Source organism: Sminthopsis crassicaudata, chromosome 4 (genome assembly GCF_048593235.1).
Source record: "Sminthopsis crassicaudata isolate SCR6 chromosome 4, ASM4859323v1, whole genome shotgun sequence".
NCBI classification, from domain to species: domain Eukaryota; kingdom Metazoa; phylum Chordata; class Mammalia; order Dasyuromorphia; family Dasyuridae; genus Sminthopsis; species Sminthopsis crassicaudata.
Genome location: NC_133620.1, coordinates 57,273,977 through 57,298,348, shown reverse-complemented (window position 1 = coordinate 57,298,348; position 24,372 = coordinate 57,273,977). Strand labels below are relative to the sequence as shown.

The 24,372-nt window shown below is 35.2% G+C and overlaps 1 protein-coding gene across 4 annotated transcripts in view; it reads left to right on the top strand.

The window, feature by feature from the left end:
• NME7 (NME/NM23 family member 7) overlaps positions 1-24,372 on the top strand; it is a 155,739-nt gene that overhangs the window by 107,995 nt on the left and 23,372 nt on the right. For 2 of the 4 annotated variants that reach the window (XM_074308296.1, XM_074308298.1), the window contains exon 12: positions 5,889-5,960. The exons of the other annotated variants lie outside the window; for them this stretch is intronic. In XM_074308296.1, the coding sequence (XP_074164397.1) occupies positions 5,889-5,939 (51 nt within the window). In that variant the 3' untranslated portion in view covers positions 5,940-5,960. Of the gene's footprint in view, positions 1-5,888; positions 5,961-24,372 lie in introns of those variants that run through there. 4 annotated transcript variants of the gene reach the window in all.

Below are 24,372 nucleotides of genomic sequence, written 5' to 3'. Positions count from 1 at the left end.
CATGTGGAACTATTGGAAAGAAATGGAGAAATTCTGAATGCTGTGGATAAGTTTATCTTGGCAAGGTACTTTCCAGCGATGAGGCTAATGCACACGTTGCCAGAGCTGGCCCAACATTTGGAAAGTTCTGAGAGGAAGTTTGGGAGAGAAGGATTTAAGCTGCCCACCCCACTGATGGTCTGCATTGCCACTAGGCTGACCTCATCAGGGCATGCCTGTGAAATCTGGACAGCTTGCTCACGCCAGGATGCTGAACCACTTATGTTTGGATGGTCTCACCAGCTTTCTGTAGATCACCTGGCAGGCCAAGGTACCAGATACAGAGGTCCCTTCTCAAATTAAACTACCCAGCATTCTACCTCTGCTGCAGAGAGCATAGCTCCCTTGGGCTGGCCACATGATTGGAATGCCAAATGTACACTTGTCTAAAAGATTGTTTATAGCAACACATAGACTAAGTGTTCACACGAAGGTTGGAAGAAATGATGGAAAGATACCGTGTTTCCCCGATAATAAGACCTATCCTGAAAATAAGACACCCACATACTCTTTAATATTCTGCTAAAATAAGCTCTCCCCCGAAAATAAGCCCTATCGAACTTACTATGAAAACGGTCATCATGGTGATCCCCTGCGCTATATGCTGCGTAGCGGTACCTTCAGTAAGCAGCGCCGCCCTCCCCTCCCGGGTGAAACGCACGTCGCGCTCCGAGCTGCATCCAATCAGAGCTGCAGCAGTGAGCGCGTCATCCTCTTCTTCCCTGGTGATTTGCTTGCTGGCGCTACTGAGAGCAGCGCCGCGGAGTAGAGCTGAGACAGGACCATCTAAAAACTCGGTAAGTTCAGTAAGCGATGGAGAATAAAATAAGCACTCAGGGGGCATGATGGAGGCTAAAAGGGGCATGATGGAGGCTAAAATGGGCATGATGGAGGATAAAAGGGGCATGATGGAGGCTAAAATGGGCATGATGGAGGATAAAAGGGGCATGATGGAGGATAAAATAAGCCCTCCCCTGAAAATAAGCCCTCTGGTGTTTTTTAGTCCCAAAAAAATAATAAGACAGTGTCTTATTATCGGGGAAACACGGTACTTTCTGGGTCTCTCTGAAGAATTGTAGAATCAATTAGGAGACATGGGAGACTGCACAGGAGGACCACACAGGACCACAGAAAACACTGTGCTCTCTGAGCAAATCAGAATTGCAGTAGCTCAAAAGAAATGTGAGATGTGCAAATTTAGGTATCTCCACTCCAAATATTTATATGGACTATTTGTGCCTGGTCTGTGCTCCTTCTGAGCTCCTATTGGTCTGATCAGCCGCAGTCGGACACTCTGTACCTGATCCTGACATAGAAATGTCCTCTTTGAACACAAAGGACCACAACCAACCAGATAGTCAACACTTTCTTTAAAAGGTCACATTTGTTACACTTTGACTTTAAATTATAGATACAAACATGTAAGATTTGTTTAACTTTTTGGAATAATGTATTTATATGTAATTTGCCATTTAAGTATAATAAAAACCTTCCAAATTAAGGCAGATTGTTAAGGTATACGTAAAGGGTCACTAATTCATATATATATATATAACTAAAATAAGGTATGAAGAGTCACAAATTATTTTCAGAATTCTCTTGTAATCGCCAAACTATAATCTGTATGTTTATATTTCATGTAGAATTCTATTCATTCATCTTGTTAATGTGTAGATTGTAGAGTCTGGTTTAAAAAAAAAAAGGACCAATAAATTCTTTCACAGAATATGGGATCTTTGAAGGCAAAACTCGTGTCTTACCTAAACTTCATCTCTCAAAGGTCTAGTGTGATTTGCCCTGCATACAGTGAGCATTTCGTAATCCCCTTCACCCCCAACAAGATGTTGTGGTGATTGAGTATCTGTAAGGCCCTTCACTAAATTTTGTGGGTATTTAAGTAAAGATCCTGCTCAGATCCAGCTTCCCATTTTATTTGGTCATGAATCATAGGTGCAAAAGAGGATGACCATGATTTGGATTTTTAGAGAATAAGGCAGGTGACAGGAGCAAATAAGCTGGTTTGTCTGGGACAGAGTAAATTGATCAAGCTCAGAATATGGATCCAGATTATGGACAACTTCTAACGCCAGACCAAAATGTATATAATTGACACAGTGGGCAATGATTTCAGGAAGTAATGTGATGAAAGCAGTATTTTAGAAAGATCAATCTGGCTGATTGCAAACAGAGTGGATTGGAAGAGATAGGCATGTAATGAAGATCGTGTGATACTCCAGGCAAGAAATACTTATAGCCTGGACTATGATGTTGGCATTTAGGAATGCTTTTGTTCTTCAAAAATATATTTGTACAATTTATATCCACCATAGTGCAAAGGTAGGAAATGGCATTATTAGCTCAAGATTAGTTTCTTTTAGGGTTAAACTGACAAAATGAATGAATTTTATTTGTTTTCCATTAAATCTGAAGCATAGGCAGACCTAGAAAGAAATGTTTTTTGAAAGGTGGAGGTGATTATTCTTTCTATGTTATAACTAACTTAAATGTTTGTTTTTTTCCACTTGAGAAACAAAATAAGTCCTTTCAGAAGGAGATTCAAGGTCAGCATACAGATTGCTGGAATCAAAGAAATAACAAGCTAAATTTAGTTCTCCTTTTTTTCTGTTTTCTTGACCTCTCGTCTCTTCTTATCCTCTCTTTTGATCCTAGCAATTAAATAAGACATGTGCATAATTTTTTTCACAGTGAAAATTAGGGGAAAGACTAAGAAAGCCTATAAACTAATTTTTTAGGTAGAGAGCTTTTTCCTGTTTTGGTTATTTATAAAGAAGTTACATACATGTAGAGCCTGATATCTCAACCTATTTCATATTTCTCTTGATCAAATGGTGATTTAATAATCCTGACATTTTAATTGAATAGTAATAATAATAATAATAATGAATATGTAGTATTTATTATGTTCCAGGCATTGTTTTTAATGCTTTATAATAATTATCTTATTTAATTTTCACCACAGCCTTGTAAGGTAGATGCTAATCTGAGGCAAACCAAGGGTAAGTGACTGGTCCAAGGTCTCATAGCTAGTGTCAGAAGCTGGATTCAGACTCTGGGTCCAGCACTCTGTGCTACCTGGCTACCCAGAGTAATATGATATAGTAATTTTGCTTGCCGTGAAGTCCAGAAGGAATGCCCGTTAATGCATACAATCAGTTCCTTTTCTCTTAAAGTCTGTTTACCAATATTTTAATAAAAGAACCTTGAATAAATATTTTAAAGCTCCTGGCCAGTTTCCAGTGTCCAAGATACCTAAAACACAAATGACTAGAAAGCATTGTTGGTAAAATAGGTTTAGATGAACATTTTGTATCACATACAGCAACAAATACAAAATGATTGTGTGTCTTAAATATTAAAGATTGAATTATAAAAATTAAAAGAGGGCCTAGATCAGGTCATTTAAGGCACAGGGTCTGAATTCTTAACCAGACATGAAATATAAACAACAATAAAAGATAAAATAATTTCAGTTACATGAATTGAAAAGCTTTTGCACAAAGTTAATGCAACTAATACGGTATAAATAATAAAGAGATTTTAATAAAGAGATTTTATGTTTTTAAAAGAAATACATAATGGGGCAGCTAGGTGGCGCAGTGGATAGAGCACCAGCCTTGAACTCAGGAGGAGCAGAGTTCAAATCTGGTCTCAGACACTTAACACTTCCTAACTGTGTGACTCTGGGCAAGTCACTTAACCCCAGCCTCAGAAAAAAAGAGAAAAGAAATACATAAGAACAAAAAATATTCTCCAATAGATAAGTGTCCAAAAATGCTCAAAAGAATTGCATACTAATAACAAAAGAAATACAAATTAAAATGAAGCTGAGGTTTCACCAGCAAATTAATAAAAATGATAGATGAAAATAGTGAGTATTAGAAGAGTTGTAGAAAAACAACTTGGTGGACTTGTGATTTGATATAATCATTCAGCAAAGGCATCCAGAATTAGACAAAGAAACCAATCATTCAATTAAAAAGTTTTTGTCAAGTCCTTATCTTTTAACTGGTACTGTTGGGAATACAAAGGGTGAAATTGTTTCTGGCTTGAAGGGTTTACATTCTGATAGGGGAGACAATCTATAAGTTTATACATAGGTCTATACAAAATACATCTAGAGGAGATGTAAATTCAGAAAGAATGAGGCATGAGAGACCAGGAAAGGCATGTGCAAAGTACAGAGAGAGGCAATAGAGTGGGATGTGTGAGTTGGAAGATGGATTATGTGAAAAAATAGGTGGCCATTGAACTTAGAAAGCATTTTACATGAAATGTGTAATGTGTAAGAAGACTGGAAAGAGAGAAAGTGGCCAGTTTGTGAAGAGGTCACTGAGAATAATGGGATTTAGTAATTAGTGAATCATCAATCTCTCTATTCATGCCTTCCAATCCATCTGGATGATACATCTGGACTCTTTGATTTCTCTTCTTTGATTCAGGATGTTATTCATGGAGACGGAACACTCTCAGAGGAAGCACTGAGTTCTGGCAGGTGTTATAAGGTCCCATCTCCTGGTACAGAATATTTCTCTCCCTTTTTGGGGAATGTTCTTTGGATCCCTTCCCCCTACTGAGTTGAGATCTTCCTCTTGCTGTGTTTGATGCCTCCTTTGGAGCCCTCGCGCACTGTCCAGAAGCCCCTCTTTTAGCTTACGAGACTGCAGAGATGTTTTCCTTTCATTATTTACTCTTGATTGGTTTAGGTAGATCACACTTTCCCCCAAGCACTCTACCTCTCCTCTTTTTATGCACTATCCTCGTCTCCATTTAGTTCTTCAAAATAGATGATTCACTTATATTATCAAGTATGAGGTTTTCTTCATGGTGTTCCAGGTCTGTCCCTCCCCGATTGCATCTTTATTAAACTTCCTCCTAATCTTTTAGAAAGAAATCTAACGATTCCTCTGTTATTTCTTTTTTGAAAGTTCTTTCTCTTTTTTTTCTTTTAAAGGTCTCTAGAAATCAGGCAATTTATTCCATTCTTTATACTTTCCTTGCTGGTTGTGTTCACCTTTCTTGTTTCTTTTGTTTGGAGTGTTTACCATTTGGATCCTCTATCCAAATTGCAGACATGTTTCAAATTCTTCTCCTTCATTGAAGGTTCAGATTTTCTCATTGAAAATTAGTTTGAGGTTTGAAGGGCATATGGCTCTGTTATGACTGATTTCAGAGGAACCTCTTTCTGTGGCCCTTGGTCCATCTCCTGTGACAAGCCCCTTGGGCTTGAAGTAAAGGAAGTTCCCAAGGCAGTCATTCCTGTTGGCTGGAGGGGTGAGTGTGGGAAATGGAGTGCTTGGCTTCTGTGAGCTATATTCTGTCCTCTTCTCATTCTGCTCCTTCCCAGATAGAAAGCCTCAGACTTTGGAATAAAGGATAAGAGCTCTAGATCCTCTCCCCATCTCTCCCAAATTTGGGGGATGTCGTTCCCTTGGGTGACTTCTGATGGCTGTGGGATAATTTTGTTATTTGAGTTTCCTTTCTTTGGGAAGAACTTTCTTCCACTCGCTTGCAGAATTTGTTGTTTGTTAACCAAGTACTGGTGTAACCAGCTCAGAGATCTTCAGGGTTTGAAAGTCCTCGTTGTTGTGGTCACCGTTGTTACTGGTCCCTGAAGACAGGCTGGAGCTGCCAAGATCATTGTGGGCCGTTTTTGTTCGTTTTATGACTTTATGTTGGGTGTTTTGTTTCTGGACTCATCACCACCTTCTGGGAGGTTTCTGACCCCCTAGTTACCTTTAAATCAGTGTGTATCTTCTTTCCTCGTCTCCAGAGGTTATATGTTCTTTTCAGCTTCACATCAGCTTTGTCCTTTGACATTTTCTCCTTAGTCTTTCCTCAAGTCCGTGTGGGTCCCCAGATGGCCCTGCCTCTGTCCATGATCCTGACAAGCCCTAGCTGGATGCTGAGAGGATTGTAACGCCTGCCCAGCTCCTTCCTTTTGCTCTGACTTTGGTGACTGGAGTCGGGGCTGACCAGGGAGGGCCTAGTCCTCTCCCTCCCTACTGCTGGTGGCTGGTCTGACCCTGGAGTAACTGAGGAAGAAAAGGTCACTCAGACTTGCTGGGATTTGCATTGCTCCTTTCATGTTATGTTTTAGCTTCAGAGTCAAAATGGAATAAATATACTTCCAGATGTGTGTCTTTTAACAAATTTCCTAGTGTGCACTAATTGTGTGTTCTGCAGAAGGCCAGGTATTCTTCTTAGGATACAAAGAAAAGTAAAAGAACATAACAAAACAAAACTCCCACAGTTCCTGCCCTCAAGCTGCTCACAACCTAATGGCAGAGATATAAACAAAATAAATAGGAAAACATCAGCAGAGGGAAAGTGTGGAACTGTTAGGACTCCCTGGGCCACGGGTGTACTACCATACACTGGCCAAAAAACAAAACAAAACAAAAAACCAAGCATCAATTACAATCAATCTTCCTGAATCATTTTTACCATGGAAAGATCATTTTTAGTGCCCCAGACAACTCTCAGACACCTTAAGTTACAGATATACTTACAATCTGCATTGGGAGGAGAGGGTTTTTACATCATGAATTCCTTTCCCACAGATTCCCCAGCCCTCCAGTCCTTGAAATCCATAGATAAAGGATTTCCCATCTCACCTTTGTATGACACCTGCTATTTATAGAACAGTTCCATGAACTCTAAGAAACATTGTGACTAATTTAAAGAACTACTTTTAGAATAGAGATAGTAGTTCAACATGGAAGAACAAATAAGGTGCATTTTCATAAAACCCCCAAATATATGATTTGAATCTTATATCACTGAGGAAAAAATCTAATATATTTTTCAACTTAAAATAATTGTGTCTCTTTTGGGAGGAAATTTGAATTACTATTGACTATTATTTTTGGTCTTCCATAACCCAGGAGCAAGAAGGAGGATTTTTAAAAACTCATTCATTGTATTTTGCTCTCTGTAGTTTGACCCTGAACTTTTGTCTTTGCTTTGCAAAGTGCTTCATGACTAAGCATAGTCTGAGTTAATAAGTAACTCTCAGGTGGCTGATTGGGAGCCAGGAAGAAGGAGATGGAATGGAGCCTAAAATATCATTGACAATCAAAATTATCCCATTTTTCATTCATAAAATATTACTCCTATCTTGTTTTGACTTACACATGAAAACTGATAAGCTTACTGCATTTTGTTGGCAAGAGCAGCTTATAGGAATGCCTATTTCAGCAAGTGAGAAAGCAAAATGATATAGTAGAGAAATAGAAATACTTTTTAGTAGTGCTTAAAAAAATAAATGTAATGACAATGTACATGCTGCTTTTGTAAGGCTTTGGAATTCTTTAGGTAGTGATTCATGAAAGGGATTACAGTTTCTAAAAGGCTATGACCTCCATGACTAAATGCATGCTTGAAGATCTCATGAGCAGTTTTCCTTGAGGAGATTATGAGACTAAGAAGAGGTATTTCTTGACCTCACTGATAAATAAATTCATTGAACATTATTTTCCATTAGAAAAGTATAATGAAATTAAAATTATCCTAGTTACTATTTAAAACTTTTCCCAGAGAGGTAGCCTGGAAGTGCACTCCGGTAAATTGGACTCCTGTCCAGACCCTAGATTTTCATGTATTTTTAGATTTATGAGTATGGCAGATGAGTGATCAAATGTGCCTCAATAATCCTGCTACAGAATTGATACATACCAATGCCTGAAGGATTTAAAGTGATGTGAGAGTTGTCTCTCATTTGTTCTTAATATATGTCTAAGGAATGAACAGAGGACATATATTATCATCTGCATTTTCAAAAGGTTGAGGTAACTTGGTTACCTAACTGGCTGGGGCTTTATCATCTAAACTCTAAGTACTGGGTTCTAACCATTAGAACACACTCAATTAACATGAATTAAAATTACTTTTCTATAGATGTCTTAAGTTTTGGTTCTATATAAATAGAATTACCATTTTACTGTAAGGAAAAGGCAATTAGACCATAGCATCAAGAACTTTTAAGATGTATTTTTATGTAGATTGTTGAACTTTGACACCTGGAAAAAAAGTAATGAGACACAGAAATTTATGCTTACCATGATATGTTCTCCAGGATCCTCAGTGCTTATCCTATAATGAGCCCTCAATAAAATGTTTGAATGAACGAGTGAATGAATTGTTTACCATTTAATTCCATTGCCCTTCATTTGGCTTTAGTTATTTTATCTTTTTGACCATCCACAAAGTATATTCACTTTTGTCAAATTTATTTGAATGCTTTTTACAAGCAGCCACAAAATTCACTGTATATTTATTTTTACCAAGCCAATATTTGACTGTGAAAAAATAGGCATTCTGGGACAAGGAAGATTTCTTTTAAAAATATTGTTGATCTTTGAAAATAGCAAAAATCAGTGATAATAAAAGAAACAGATATGCAATCTAGTTTTAAAGATGATTAAATGACTTTTTAACTACTATTTTTTTCTCCCCCACCTCCCTAATATCTTTTAAACATTTTGTCTTTTTGTATTTGGTCCCTTTGGTCCCTTATCTCCAACAAGTTGTTTCCCTCAACCTATCTTGTCACAAAAGCAATATTATAGGATTTCTCTGCTCTATTTATTTTGTTTGAGCACTTCATTTCTCAGAATCTAGTTTGAAAGAGAGGGAAGACAGCTTGTAGGGGACCCTTTAGATTTTAGAATACATGATATGCAATTTATTGATATTTTACTGACAGAATAAAAGACAACCTTAAAATTTTATTTTTGCAACAAATTTAAAATTTCAAGTTTAACCTAGTTTGTAAATTAGTAACAGCCAAAGGCATAAAAGAAATAAAATTTTTGCTTGGAAATTTTACGTAGTTAACTTTCTGTACAAAGTTCTCTAGCAGTTCTTGTTATACATTAACTTTTAGTTACTGTACAATCACCTCCTAAGAGCTAAAGACTCATGCTTACTATTAATGGGGCAAGAGAGACTCATAAAACATTACACAGCAGCAGTCCAGAACGTGGCATTGAACTTTTCCATAAGGGTGTTGCTCATGGACATTTTTCTCTCAATGGACTATGATCTATCAAATTTTAAAAAATTATCCTTTCTACCAAGCATACAGAAATTTTGCACTGGAGCCCTATAAATGAGATCCATACTAACATTCATAATTCACTGTAAAATGCTTTTAATTATGTCAGAATGAATCAAAAATATTTCCCTATTCACCCTACTGGACTAGCTATCTCTGATGACCCTGAATGTTTTGTTTACTAATGTATTCCACTGTTTCAACTTCTCCTAAAGGATCTGAGTCTTATTTTAAGACTTGCTTTAAATCCCCTATTCTCATGGAACTTTGGTTGTTATAACCATACTGGATGTTAATTAGAATAAATGAAAAATTTTCCACATCTACATGATGGAAGTGTTTTTTCCATTAAAATGAATGCCTAATTCATTACAAACTTAGACTATAAGCACTCCCCCCCCCCCCCCCCCCCCCCCGCCTGGGGTCAAGTGACTTGCCCAGGATCACACAGTTAAGTGTCTGAGACCAGATTTGAACTCGGGTCCTCCTGAATTCAGGGCTGGTGCTCTATTCACTGTGCCACTTAGCTGCCCCCCTATAAGCACTTTTTGACACTATACTTCTGGTGAAAGAGAAAATTTTAGAAGGTTAGAGAGAATTTTTTTTGGAAAAACATATACAAAAACATAATGCTAATTTTTAAAAAATATATAACTTAAAAGTTTACTTTTCTGATAATATTTTAATAATTTGTCTTATTTTTAAAGGGTAGTTATAAAATAGTAGCAGTAGTATTTAGAATTGTTTAGGAAAGATGATTAAATAAAAACTGTGCATAATTTTTTATTCTTCTTAAAATTATCTGTGGCTGATAATTCAGATAACCTTTATCTTTTAAAACCAAAAGGGACTTCTTTGTGTCTCAGTTTCCTCATCCATAAAATGAGGATTTTGGACTAAGTGATCTTTAACTTTCCTATCAGTTATAAAATGCTGTGTGTGTCTCTCTCACCTTAAAGAACATGTAGTCCCACACTGCATATATGAGCAACTTTGAGCTTAGCAAGGACATCCGGTTAGAACTCCAGGTATCATTATCATCCTTTCCTAGGTGAGGACTCTGAGTCAGAGGCAATCCTCTGAGTTTATATAAAACCAGACCTTGGTTTCCTTGACTCCCAACTAGTCTGTGCTTTCTCACCCCTTCATGCTGCTTCTATTGTTTTCTTCCCCAAAGATATTGAACTTCTGTTTTCAAGAACTAATTTTCCTTCTTCCATTTCTTCATGGAGAGAAAGGAAATACATGGGATTCTTTTTTCTTGTATTGTTATAAGTTAACAAATGCTTTATCAGTCAAAGCACTTGTTGGTCATACCTCAGAACTGTGAAATGAATACTCAGAACAAGATTTCTTATCTTAGAATACCAGGTAGGCTGAATATATACTGCAAGAGCAGCACTTTTGCTTCTAAGCCTGTCCAAAGTCTGTAAGTACATTAAATTGAAGTTTAAAAGTCCATTGCCCTCTTCATTATCATAGATTTCAGATTTGAAAGGAACCTAAGCAGTTCTTAAGTCCAACTCCTTGCCTCTTTGCCTCCTCCAACATCTATTTTACAACACTCCACTAATGAATGACACTAATGAATGTTAATAATAGCATGAGTAAAATTTTTTTTAAAGAAAAGTAGTTATAGATAGTTGTAATTCTAGGAAAAAAAATCTTGAATTTTATTTGGATATGATAGGGACCATCCAAAAATGTGAGGCAAAAGGGTGATACGATATCTATTCACAAAACAGATTATTTAGGCCACGGTATTCTGGGCAAAATGAATGGATAGATTTTAACATATTGAATGACACAGCATGCATGGGAAAAGATCCCAGCAGTCCATAAAGATAGTTTGAATCTTAAGATTAAATGTAATAGAAATAGGTGTAAATTCCTACACTTGGGTTCAGGAAATCTACTGGAAAAGTACAAGATATGGGAGGAATGGTTGAATAGCAGTTTTTGTGGAAAAGACCTCAGGGTTTCTCTGTAGTCTGAAAGCTCAAGGTGAGTCAAACAGGGAAACTTGGCAGATAAAAATAATTCTGAAGAGAGGTGTCACTCTCTGTCCTCAGTCCTAGTTAGACCCTTTCTGGAACATTGTGTTCAATTCGGTGGGAATTTTTTGGGGGGCAAAGTTGATAAGCTGGAGCTTATCAATGGAACCTCAATTTAGAATGGTATAAACCCTCAAGACCTTGTCATATGAATATTGTTTGAATGAACATGGGAAATAAGGACTTAGTGGGGACAAAATAGTTGTCTTTTAAAGTATTTGAAGGGCTGTCTCATGGAAAACACTGTCATAATTTAACCACACAAAAACCACAAGTACTAACTAGAATTTGCAGGCATAGATTTAGATGATATAAAAGAAACAGTTTTACAATTAGACTTATTATAAATAGAATGCCCTGCTTCAAAGAGAATAGTAGGTTTTTCATTACTGGAGATCTTCAAACGATGCCTACATGGCCACTTGTCAGAAATATGAAGATAGGGTTTCTATTCAAATATGGGATTGTGTAGATCAATTCTAATTCCAATTTTACTATTTTTTTTAGGAGGAAGGAAGAATGATAAGGAAGTTATTCCAAGTGGCAGTAAAGACCTGAGAGAGGAAATTGAGAGGATGGATGTAGGAAATACTTCTGGGGTGGTATCAATAAAATTTAATAATGGATTAGATAGAAGACCCAAGGGAAATCAAGAAGTCAAATATAATCTTAAGTTAAAAGACTGGGAGAGTAGAATGGGAAAGAGTAAGATAGATACATTGAAATGAGAAAGTTGGTCAAGTTTTAAGGGGAAGGTTAATATGTGATTTAGGATATTAGTATTTCTGTATATTACCAAGAAAATCCAGCAGCAAGAGAAAGAGAAATCCCATTTAAAACTACTGAAGATAATATAAAGTATATACTAATCTACCTACCTATCAAGACAAACCCAGGAACTATATGAGCACAATTTCATAATGCTAAACTACTAGCAAAATATTAATTGTTCATAAATACATTCATATAATTGTTGGATAGCCTAAGCAAATATAATAAAAATAAATAACAGTTTTATCTAACTTAATTTATTCAGTGCCATACCAGTGAAATTACAAAACTGTATTTTATAGAACTAGAAAAAATAATACTAAAATTCATCTAGTCAAATTTTTTTCTACAGAATTAGTAAAGGGAACCAATGGGAAAAAATGTAAAGGGAAGTGGCTTAACCATACAAATTTCAAATTATATTACAAAGCTTTAATCATTAAAACAATCTGGTACTGGCTAAAAGGTGGAGTGATAGATTAGTAGAATATGTTAGGCATACAATAAAGTGGTAAATGACCATATTGAATAAACCCAAAGAGCCAAGCTTTTGGAATAAGAACTACTATTTAACAAAAACTTCTGGGAAAACTGGAAAGCAGTTTGGCAGAAACTAGGTATAGACCCAGATTTTGTTCCTTATACTAAGATAGCATCAAAATGGGTATGTGGTTTGGATAGAAAGTTGATCCCATAAGCAAATTAGCAGAGCATGGAATAATTTACCTGTCAAATCTGTGGATAACGGAATAATTTATGAAGAAACAAAAGATAGGAGACATGAAATTTAAACTGGATAATTTTGATTACATTAAAAAGGATTAAAACAAACAAAACTGATGCAGCCAAGGGAAGGGAAGCAAAAAACTTTAGGTGGGGGAATTTATAGCTAGTTTCTCTAAAAAAGGCCTCATTTCTCAAATATATAGAGAATTAAGTCAAATCTATAAGAATACAAATCAATCCCCAGTTGATAAATGGTCAAAGGATATGAACAGGCAATTTTCACATGAAGAAATCAAAGCTACCTATAGTCATATAAAAATGATCTAAAGAACTATTGCATAGAGAAATAAATGCAAATTAACTAAGGTACCACCTCACATCTCTTATATTGACTAATATGATGGGGAAAATGACAAATGTTGGAGGAGATATCCCAGAAAACTGGGACACTGATGTACTATTGGTGCATGGTTAGAAGCTACTCTCCAGAATCATTAGATCATTATATAATCTAATGATTCTGGAGAGTAGTTTCCAACCATGCAAACAAAACTATAAAATTATGCATACCCTCTGACCCAGAAATACTCACTTATATATATAAAACCCAAAGGTATTTTTTAAAAAAGGAAAAGGACCTATGTGTACAAGAATATAACAGCTCTTTTTGTGGTGGCAAAGAATTATCAATTGAAGAGATAATCATCAATTAGGGAAAAGCTGAACAAGTTGTGATATATGCTTATGAAGGAATATTATTATACTATACGAAATGATGAGTAGAATCCTTTCAGAAAAACCTGGAAAGACTTATATAAATTGACACAGAATGAAACGAACAGAACCAGAACAACACTATACATTGTAACAGCAGTATTGTACAATAATCAGCTGTAAATTCTGAGCAATACAATGTTCTAAAACAATTCCAAAGGATTGATAATGAAAAATGTTATTTTCCAGAAAAAGAACTAATTGAGTTTGAACGCAGATTGAAGCAAATTTTCATTATTTTTCTTGGGGGTTGTTATTTTTATTTTTTTGGTCTCTATTTTCTTTAACACTATGACTTAAATAGAAAATAAGTCTTATGTAATTGCTTGCTTGTCTTCTCAGTGAGGGGAGAGAGGAGAGAAAAAGAATCTGTAATTTGATTTTTTTTAAAAAAGTTAGTATTTGGAAAAAGTAAAATTTTTGAAAAAAAATTAAAAGAGTAAAAGATATTACCAAAGAAGCAAGTAAATGGAGGGAAGAGGACCATGGACAGAATCTTAGAAAAATTTGACATTGATAGATTGGTTGATAAGAAGACAAGAAGCCAGAAAATATATGGAAGGGAGTTATTAGAGAAGAGGTGAATTACTTCAGTGATGGAGAGAATTTTTTTAGTAGCAAAGAGTGATCAACACTGTCAGAAACTGCTCAAAGAGAATAGGAATTGGAAAAAGGCCATACTATTTGGTTTTCTCCTCCCCCATTCACTGAGAAGGCCAGAAAAAAAAAAAAAACTCATTTCAAAAATGCATAATCGTGTGTGTGTGTGTGTGTGTGTGTGTGTGAGAGAGAGAGAGAGAGAGAGAGAGAGAGAGAGAGAGAGAGAGAGAGAGAGAGAGAGAAAGAGAGAGAGAGAAAGAGAGAGAGAGAGAGAGAGAGAGAGAGAGAGAGAGAGAGAGAGAGAGAGAGAGAGAGAGAGAGAGGAACAGAAGGAGGGAGGGAGGGAGAGAGATGAAAAGGAGTAGGAGGAAAAAGAGGAAGAGGAGGAGAAGAAAGAAGAAGGGCCTCAAATTTGCCCATTAGATCTCTGGAGCTGGACAGCATCTTTTATCATGAGTCCTTTGGAATTGTGGTTAATTCGTGTGTTAACTAGAAAATAACTCTTTCAAGATTGATTATCTTTCCTGCTGTTATTCTAAATTGTTCTCACAGTTCTACTCACTTCACTTTGCATAAATTAAAAGTCTTCCTAAGTTTTTTATGAAACCATATTCTTTGTCAAAAACCAATTGTTTTCCATGGTATTCATATATCAGAACTCATTTAGCAATTTCCTAATAGATGGAAATCACCTCAGTTTTCAGTTCTTTGGTACTACAAAAAGAATTGCTATTTTCATACATATGGTCCTTTCCCTCTTTCTTTTATCTTTTTGGGGTATAGACCTAATTAATTATCAGTATTATTGATTCTGCTGATTCATAGCCCCACTAAGCTTTTGGGGCATATTTCCAAAATTCTTTTAAGAATGATTGGACTGGGGGCAGTTAGGTGGCGCAGTGGATAGAGCACCAGCCCTGAATTCAGAAGGACCAGAGTTCAAATGTGATCTCAGACACTTAACACTTCCTAGCTGTGTGACCCTGGGCAAGTCACTTATCCCCAGCCTCAGGGGGGAAAAAAAAAAAGAATGATTAGACTTGTTCACAACTCCATCAACAGTGAATTAGTGTGCCAATTTTCTCACAGCCCCTCCAGCATTTGCCTTTTTTTGGGGGGGTTATCTTTTAAGTGTTAAATAGTACCTCAGTTATTTTGATTTTCATTTCTCTAGTTTTTAGTGATTTAAAGAATTTTTTCAAATGACTTTTGATGTTTTTTATTTCTTCATCCAAAAGCTACCTAGTCATATCCTGTGACCATTAATTGGAAAATGGTTCTTACTGTATGTGTGTGATTTAGACTCAACATCCTAATATTTTAGAAATGATGTCCTTATCAGAACAACTTCCTGCAAAGATTCCCTCCCCCCAAATTTCCTGGTTTTTTTTTTTAATTTTAGCTGCATTAAAATTGTAATTTTACATAACCAATATTATCTATTTTACTTCCTGTGAAATCTCTCTATTCCTTATTTGGTTTTGAAGTTTGCCTCATTCACAAATCTGATAGGTATTATTTCTTCTGTGCTCCACTAATTTACTTATGCTACTATCCTTTATATCCAACTTTATATCCATTTAAAATTTTACATATGGTATGAAATGTTGGTCTATATGTAGTTTCTGCCACATTACTTTCCAGTTTTTGTTTTTGTTTTTTAAATAATGAGTTTTTGCCTCAACAGCTGGGATTTTGGGGTTTGTCAAGTACTAAGTTACTGTTCTCCTTTGATTTTGCATATTTTGTTTTTAATCTGTTCCATTGACCATCTATTTCTTACCCAATACCAGAAATAGACGACTGTTTAGATGATTATAGTTTTGTAGTATAATTTGATTTTTATTAGACTCACTTCCCTCCCCTCTTGTTTATTTCATTGATTCCCTTTATATTCTTGACTTTTTGTTCTTCTAAATTAATTTTGTTTTTATTTTGTTTAGCTCCATAAAGTATTTATTAGGTAGTTTAATTGATTTAACACTGAATAAGATGGCAGAAACTGTTGGTAAAACTGGAAATTAGTATGGCAGAAATAAGATATGGACCACACTTAACACCATATACCAAGATCAGATCAAATTGGTCCATGATTTAGGCATAAAGAATGAGATCATAAATAGATTAGAGGAACAGAGGATAGTTTACCTCTCAGATCTGTGGAGGAGAAAGGAATTTATGACCAGAGGAGAACTAGAGATCATTATTGATCACAAAATAGAAGATTTTGATTACATCAAACTAAAAAGTTTCTGTACAAACAATACTAATGCAAACAAGATTAGAAGGGAAGTAACAAAGTGGGAAATATTTTTACAGTTAAAGTTTCTGATAAAGGTCTCACTTCCAAAATATATAGAGAACTGACCCTAATTTATAAGAAATCAAACCATTCTCCAATTGATAAATAGTCAAAGGATATGAACAGACAATTCTCAGATGATGAAATTGAAACTATATCCACTCATATGAAAGAGTGTTCCAAATCACTTCTGATCAGAGAAATGCAAATTAAGACCACTCTGAGATACCACTACACACCTGTCAGATTGGCTAAGATGACAGGAACAAATAATGATGAATGTTGGAGGGGCTGTGGGAAAACTGGGACACTGATGCATTGTTGGTGGAGTTGTGAAAGAATCCAACCATTCTGGAGAGAAGTCTGGAACTATGCCCAAAAAGTTATCAAATTGTGCATACCCTTTGATCCAGCATTGCTGCTATTGGGCTTATATCCCAAAGAAATACTGAGGAGGGGAAAGAGACCTGTATGTGCCAAAATGTTTGTGGCAGCTCTTTTTGTTGTAGCTAGAAACTAGAAGTTGAATGGATGTCCATCAGTTGGAGAATGGTTGGGTAAATTGTGGTATATGAAGGTTATGGAATATTATTGCTCTGTAAGAAATGGCCAGCAGGACGAATACAGAGAGGCTTGGAGAGATTTGCATGAACTGATGCTGAGTGAAATGAGCAGAACCAGAAGATCACTGTACACTTCAACAACAATACTGTATGAGGATGTATTCTGATGGAAGTGGAAATCTTCAACATAAAGAAGAGCCAACTCACTTCCAGCTGATCAATGATGGACAGAAACAACTACACCCAGAGAAGGAACACTGGGAAGTGAATGTAAATGTTAGCACTACTGTCTATCTACCCAGGTTACTTATACCTTCGGAATCCAATACTTAACATGCAACAAGAAAATGGGATTTACACACATATATTGTATCTAGGTTATACTCTAACACATGTAAAACGTATGGGATTGCCTGTCATGTAGGGAGGGAGTAGAGAGAGGGAGGGTAAAATTTGGAAAAATGAATACAAGGGATACATTATTTTAAAAAAATTCCTCATGCACATACACTGTCAAAAAAACTTTATAATTATAAAATTAAGAAAAAAACACTGAATAATTTAATTTGGATAATATTGTCATTTTTACTATTTTGACTTGACTTATTCCTAAGCAATTAATATTTCTCTGGTTATTTAGATTTGTTTTTGTGTGTGTGTGAAGAGTGTTTTGTAATTGTGTTTATATACTTTATGAATTTGTCTTGGAAGGTCAATTTCTAAATATTTGATTCTATCATTGTTTTAAATGAGATTTCTCTTTGTTTCAGATAGATTTTGTTAGTAATATATGGAAATGGCCCATGATTTGTGTGAACTTAATTTATATCCTGCAACTTTTGTGAAATTATTCATTTTGGGGAGTACATATTTGGTACATATTAACTTTTTTTGGTACAGTCTCTTAGGTATTCTAATAAACTATCATGATATCTGAAAAAAGTTATAGTTTCCTCTTGGCTATGTTTATCCTTTCAATTTCTTTTTCTTATCTTATAGCTTTAGCCAGTATGTTATTTACATTATTGAATAGTAGTGATGATACTACATCCTTGCTTTACCCCTGATCATCTTGGAAAGCTTCTAATTTATTCTGATCACAGTGAATGTTTGCTCTCAGTTTTAACTAATTACTATTCTCTTTTAAGGACAATTCCATTTATTCCTATGCTTTCTGTTTTTTTTTTAAATCTTTTTAAATAGGAATGGATGTTGCATTTTGTTTAAAAACTTTTTCTGCACCTATTGATGTAAATCTAGCCTGGTCATAGTATGTGATCTCTGTGATATATTGTAATATCTTCTTACTAATGTTTGATTTAAACTTTTGAATGACTATTAAAGAAATTGGTCTATATATATATGTTTTTTTTAAATTTTGACTTCTCCTTAGTTTAGACATCAGACTATATTTGTGTTAAAGAAGGAATTTATTGGAACCATTTCCTTACCTATTTTTTCAAACAGTTTATGTAATTTTGAAACTAATTGTTGTTTAAATGTTTAATAGAATTCACTTGTAAATCCTGGGTTTATTTTTGTTTGTATTTCCCCTTGGCTAGCTCATTTATAACTTAATTAGTTTCTTTTTCTAAGATAGGGTTATTTAAATATTCTATTTCCTGTTCTGTTAATCTGGACAATTTATATTTTTTGTAAATATTCATCTACTTTATTTAGATTATCAGTTTTATTGGTATGTTGTTGAATGAAGTAGCCCTTAATAATTGCTTTCATTTCTTCTTAGTTGGTTGTAAATTCATCTTTTTATTTTTTATATTGGTAGTTTGATTTTCTTTGTATTTTAAAGTCAAATTACCTAATGGCTTCTCTATTTTATTTTTAAAACTTGTTCCTGGTTTTATTCTTTTGTTTTTAAACTAATGATCTTGTTTGATCACATTTCTTCTTTGACTTTTCAGGATTTCTACTTCAGCATTTAATGGGAGGTGTGGGTTAATTTGTTGGTTTTCTGGATGTTTGTAGTCACATGTGTAATTTGTTGATCTATACTTTTTTATTAATAAAAAATTTAGTGATTAAAAATTTTTAGAGCAATAAAGTACTTATTACATGAGGATAGAAGCTAACTTGAAGGCCTGCATATTTAAATCTTTATTAATACTAGCTCATATTCAACTTTAATAAGGATATTTCTGATAGAAAATAAAGAAGGAAAATAAGAATACTAGTATTTTATGATTTGATTTTTTTTTTGAAAGAAAAAAGAGAAGGAAAGGAAAGAGAGAATATGTCCTCTCCACTCCCTATAATCATGGTGGTTTGACATTTAAAGTCTTTTGCAATTTGACTCCAGCCTTCCTTTCCAGGCTTACTGCATATTCTTCTCCTTCACACCTTCTCTGTTTCAGTCAAATGGGCTTCTTTGCCATCCTCACATATGAAGTTTCATCCCCTTGCCTTTTACAGGTCATTCAGAATGTAATTCCTTCCTAACATTTTGCCTGATAGAATTCCTAGCTATCTTCAAAGCTCAACTAGATGACATCTATAAGAAATTTATCATAATCCTATCCCCTCCACTCTCACTTAATAGTGTCCTTACCCCAGAAATTACTTGATAGCTCCTTTGTAAACATATATAATTTTCTATTTATATGTTGATTTCTTCGACATAATGCAAGCAGGGAAATTTTAGATTTTTTAACTTTGCTTCACGCCTAGCAAAGCATATATTTATTGATTAGTTGATTTTTACATATGCTCTTCCACATACTCTCCAAAAAATGTTTTAGATTAGAAATCTCTGAGTGTCTCTTGGAATTCTTGTCTCATTTAGATCCAAATTTAATTCAAGCCAGTTCAATTCAATAAGAATTTATTAAGCAAGGTATAATTCATTAGTTTATGGGGCAGTGAGCTTAAATGTTTGTGTTATTTCATATAAATTTCATTTTTGTGTGAGAGTAACCCTCTTTGTATCTTAATTTTCAGCGTACCTTAGGCGAGTTACTACTGTGTAAAGAACACTATACTGGCAACTTTAAATATGTAAAAGGGAGAAATATAGTTTCTTCTATCAGAGTTATGATCTAATAAGTAAGATAAGAGTTAATTAATAAGCTTTTTTTGTCTTAAAAAGGAAAGTATAGTTAGTAAACCACTTATTCAGAATATTTTAGTCACCCTGACTCATTGTGGAATCAGGCCATTTATGAATAGCTATTATCACAGTCTGACTCTCTCCTTAAGAAGACTGGAAAGTTTTCCATGATGTCAGATCAAAAGGTTTAAGAGGGTAGAACATTGCTTTTACAAACCACTAACATTTATCCCTTCTGTCCCATATAAATCCTTTCACTGCTAGATGAGACCATGCTGTTCAAAATAGTGTCATATAGTGTTTCTATTTTGTTTTAAATATATCTTTGATACTGTTATTAGTCAGTGGAACTCAAGTTCTCACATGAGATGGAAATTCTATATTCAAGCCTTCTTAACCTTTCTCTCTTTTGATGTTAACAACAAAAATGCCATTAGTAAAAGCACGACAATGGCCTCAAATAACAAAATGAAATACCTTCTGTCTGACAAAAATGTTCGTCTTAGGTAGTTCAGTACTATCCTTGTTTTTGTTGCTGTTGTTAATACCTATCTCATTGACCGGCTGACCCTCAGAGCTTTGGGCAGCATCTCAGCTATTAAGGGCCATCTGGACTCCGGATTTCTTTAATTCTCTTCCTTGTGTCTCCCATTGATAACTCTCTTCTGCTTTCTTTTCCATTCACTATTCTTTAGTTTGCCCTCAGCCTGCTTTATATTAAGCAGGAGCAGAATATTAAGCATCATTCCTGTGAATCTCTTCTCAGAAGATTCTGGGATTTTCTTTAATTTCTGTGAATTTCTTTAAATGCACAGCCTTTTGGCACTACAATTAGCTTATTCTTTAGATATATCATCACACAGTTTCAGGATCTTTCAATCACCCTGATGGACAGATTGAATGAAGATTAAGTAAAGTCAGTTAATTGCTCATCATATAAGCTATTCAAAGTATTAAGAACTGTTTTGCTCTCTAGGGTGTTCTCATACAAACACATGGCCCAGTTTTAGCTTTGTTAAGATTTCTTTTTAACTTATTCCAATAAAGGAAGATATCCTCCGTTCCTGTGGCAAACTTTTTGTGCTGGAATCATACCATTAAGGCACAAATTCTTATAGGAAAAAAATAAGATAAGAAAATAAGTGCTGTAAGGAGCTATCCCATATCATTCTATCAGTACAGAGTTTCCCTTCATGCTTTTGTTGACCTGGCATAAGTCTAGTGCCTACGCTGTGTTCAGAAAATAAATGTTTCTTTTGGCTACCAGCAGATGGAACTCTGTGCAGTTTGTTCTGTGCCGTCCCTTCACTAGAAAACCATAGTCTATCACTGCAAAGCATGCTGAGTTAGATAATTAATATATTGTCCCAAGTCACATTTTAGATGATGAGGAACTGGTCTCCACATTACTAAATAAGGATGGATTCTATGGTTTATTGTAGTTTTTACATAAAACATAATTTTAAAAATGGGATAGAGATGAAAAGATTTTACAAATGCAGTTTATGGACCCATATCTAATATTTTAAAAGTAAGACTCATTTTCTTAGGTTAGTGGTTATAATGGTCAAGGCTAAGCACTAGTTATGGACATCACTATCATGAATTACTTGTTCCATAGGGTGACATCTCTCTCTACTCTCTCTCTCTCTCTCTCTCTCTCTCTCTCTCTCTCTCTCTCTCTCTCTCTCTCTCTCTCTCTCTCTCTCTCTCTCTCTCTCTCTCTCTCTCTCTCTCTCTCTCTCTCTCTCTCTCTCTCTCTCTCTCTCTCTCTCACAATACAATATGTATGTATGTGTGTGTATGTGTGTGTGTGTACAATACATGTATTATGTGCTTATTTAATTTGGTGAAAAGTCAAAATAGATATTCCAGCAATTGTCATAATCTTAATGTTCAATGAACATAAAATATTTGTAGGATATAAGTTATGATTAATCTTATATAATTAAATCTTATGTTCTTGGTGTTTGGGTCATTACTGTTTCTACAATGAAGACTAAAGTCTTCCATCCTATTTAATTCCATTACTCTTATACAAGTTTTTTTCCATAAAGCCTCTAGAAATGTTATATTCAGTGTATGCAATGTCTAGGAGAGCATCCTTTTTCTTTTTTCTCTCAGGATTACCAATCCACCTCTCAGACTTTCTATTGATTTCTCTCATTCTCACTATGTGATGAGCCTGTTTATTTTTCCAGTGAATCTGATAAATTAATTGCATGAAAATCACCATTGATAGCATGTAATTGGGCAATTATGCCTTTCTGTTGACTTTTGGGTTACTTACCATTTTTATCACTCATAAATTCACAATCATAGAGATCAAAGGAAGATACTGCTATAAAAGATGGAAGGTTTTGCAAGTGGCATTGAAAATATAACAATTTTTGAATGTGACAGCTTGCTCTCCTCTCCTAAATCGGTACTATGTTTAGTCTATTATCTTTCTGTAGTACCTGTTCAGGATATGCATATAGACAGTTTCAGAGGCTGCCTATTCAACTGAAATTGTAATCTAATCAATATGTCTTTTGCAAGGAAACCAGTTGGTTTAATAATTATGAGAATATTTTTCTTATCAATAAAAGTTTCAGAGTACATTCAGCAATCTAAAAATGACAATTAATGGTTAAAAGATTAATCTGTTTTGACATTTTATCTTCTATGATAATCTCTTACATCATATTAGACTAGATGTTGATTAAGGGAAGTCTTTGGATTCTGTTGTTTAGCACAGCAGAATTTTTAAACTATTAGAAGTAAATTTCTTTAATTAAAATATTGAATAGAATAGAGCCCCAAATAGAGTCCTGGATAATCTGCTAGAAACTTTCTTCCATGAAGATATGGACCAGCAAATCACCAAATTGGGAATTTGTCAATCAACTAGTTCCAAATTTCATCTTACTTTATTATACTGACATTTTCTCCCTGTTTTTCCATCTTGGCATGAGAAAAAATTTGTGAAAGACTTTGTCACACGCATCAGTGAAAACCAGGTATATGATGTCTACAGAATTTCCCTTTTTTACTAGTTTAACCCTATCCAAGAAAGAAATGAGGCTAATTTGCATATCTTATTCTCGCATAACCCTTTCCATCTCATAATGTTTGAATTCAGTTCAACTATTTACAAAGCATTTGCGATATTCAGATTATTATGAATTCCATTTCACAGCTTCCCTTTCTCAACATATGTTTATAGTCTATCCCAGAATTTTTTTTTACCCAGAAATCAACATCAAGCTCACCTGATTGGCTTGCCTCCTTTTCTTATCCTTCTTTTCCACTTTTTGTATATGTTATTGGCAAGCTAGTGATATCTATTATATACCTTTCTGTTGGTATATTTCTTACTTTTTGGAATTTGTAATGGGATATGTATTGAAGTTTCTTTACTTATCACCCTGAGACATAATTAAGAAAACAATGACAATGTCAGGCAGAAAACAAAAAACTGGCACTGCAGCTAAACTTACTAATGGAGTAATTGTCCTTAGGTGGTGCAATGGATGGAGCACTGGGCCTGCAGTCAAGAGAACCTGAGATAAAATTTGGCCCCACACACATATCAGCAATGTGATAGGCACTGGGCAGATCACTTCACCTGTTTCCCTCAGTTTCCTCATCTGTAAAATGAGCTGGAGAAGGAAATGGTCAACCACTCCAGTGTCTCTGCCAAGAAAATCCCAAATGGGGACATGAAGAATTGGGCCTGCCTTAATAACAACGACAAATTGGAGTTACCTAACTGGGAAGCTCCTGTTTCTCTGCAGCCAAATAACCACTATCTTTGTAGTTTCCAGAATTTTATAATGTCCAACAAACTCCCGAGTTATAGGAGAATGGGAGGACAGAATTTGTGGTATTATTTCTGGATCTCAGGGAAGGGCTCAGAAGGTATTTTAGGTAATGCTGCTGTCATTTAATTTGTGTCAAAATTATTGTCATTTTCCAGTCATTGGCTCAAGTTAATGAGCTTACTGCATACTGGGGATACAAAGAAATGCAGAAGCCAGTCTGCTCTCAAAGAGCTCCCAGTCTAAGTGGGGAGCCAACATGAAACCAACTAAAATGAGGATATACAGGATAAGTGGAGACAATTGGCAGAGGGAAGGCACTAGCACTAACGGGGATCTGATGGTCAGATTGTGCTTTAGGAAGACCCATTTGATAACTGAGATAGAGAATGGACTGGAGTGGGGAAAGACCTCACAGGATGTCCCACTAGAATGCTGTGAAGCGAGGAGGCCCTGGGCTGGGGTGACAGCAGCATCAGAAGAAAGAGCAGTCGTGAAGGTAATAGGAGACAGAACCTGGCCTCTGATTGGCTCTGCAGAAGGAAGGAAAGAGAGGGAGGTCAAGGATGACACCTGGGATGGGAGCCTGGTGAGCAGGGA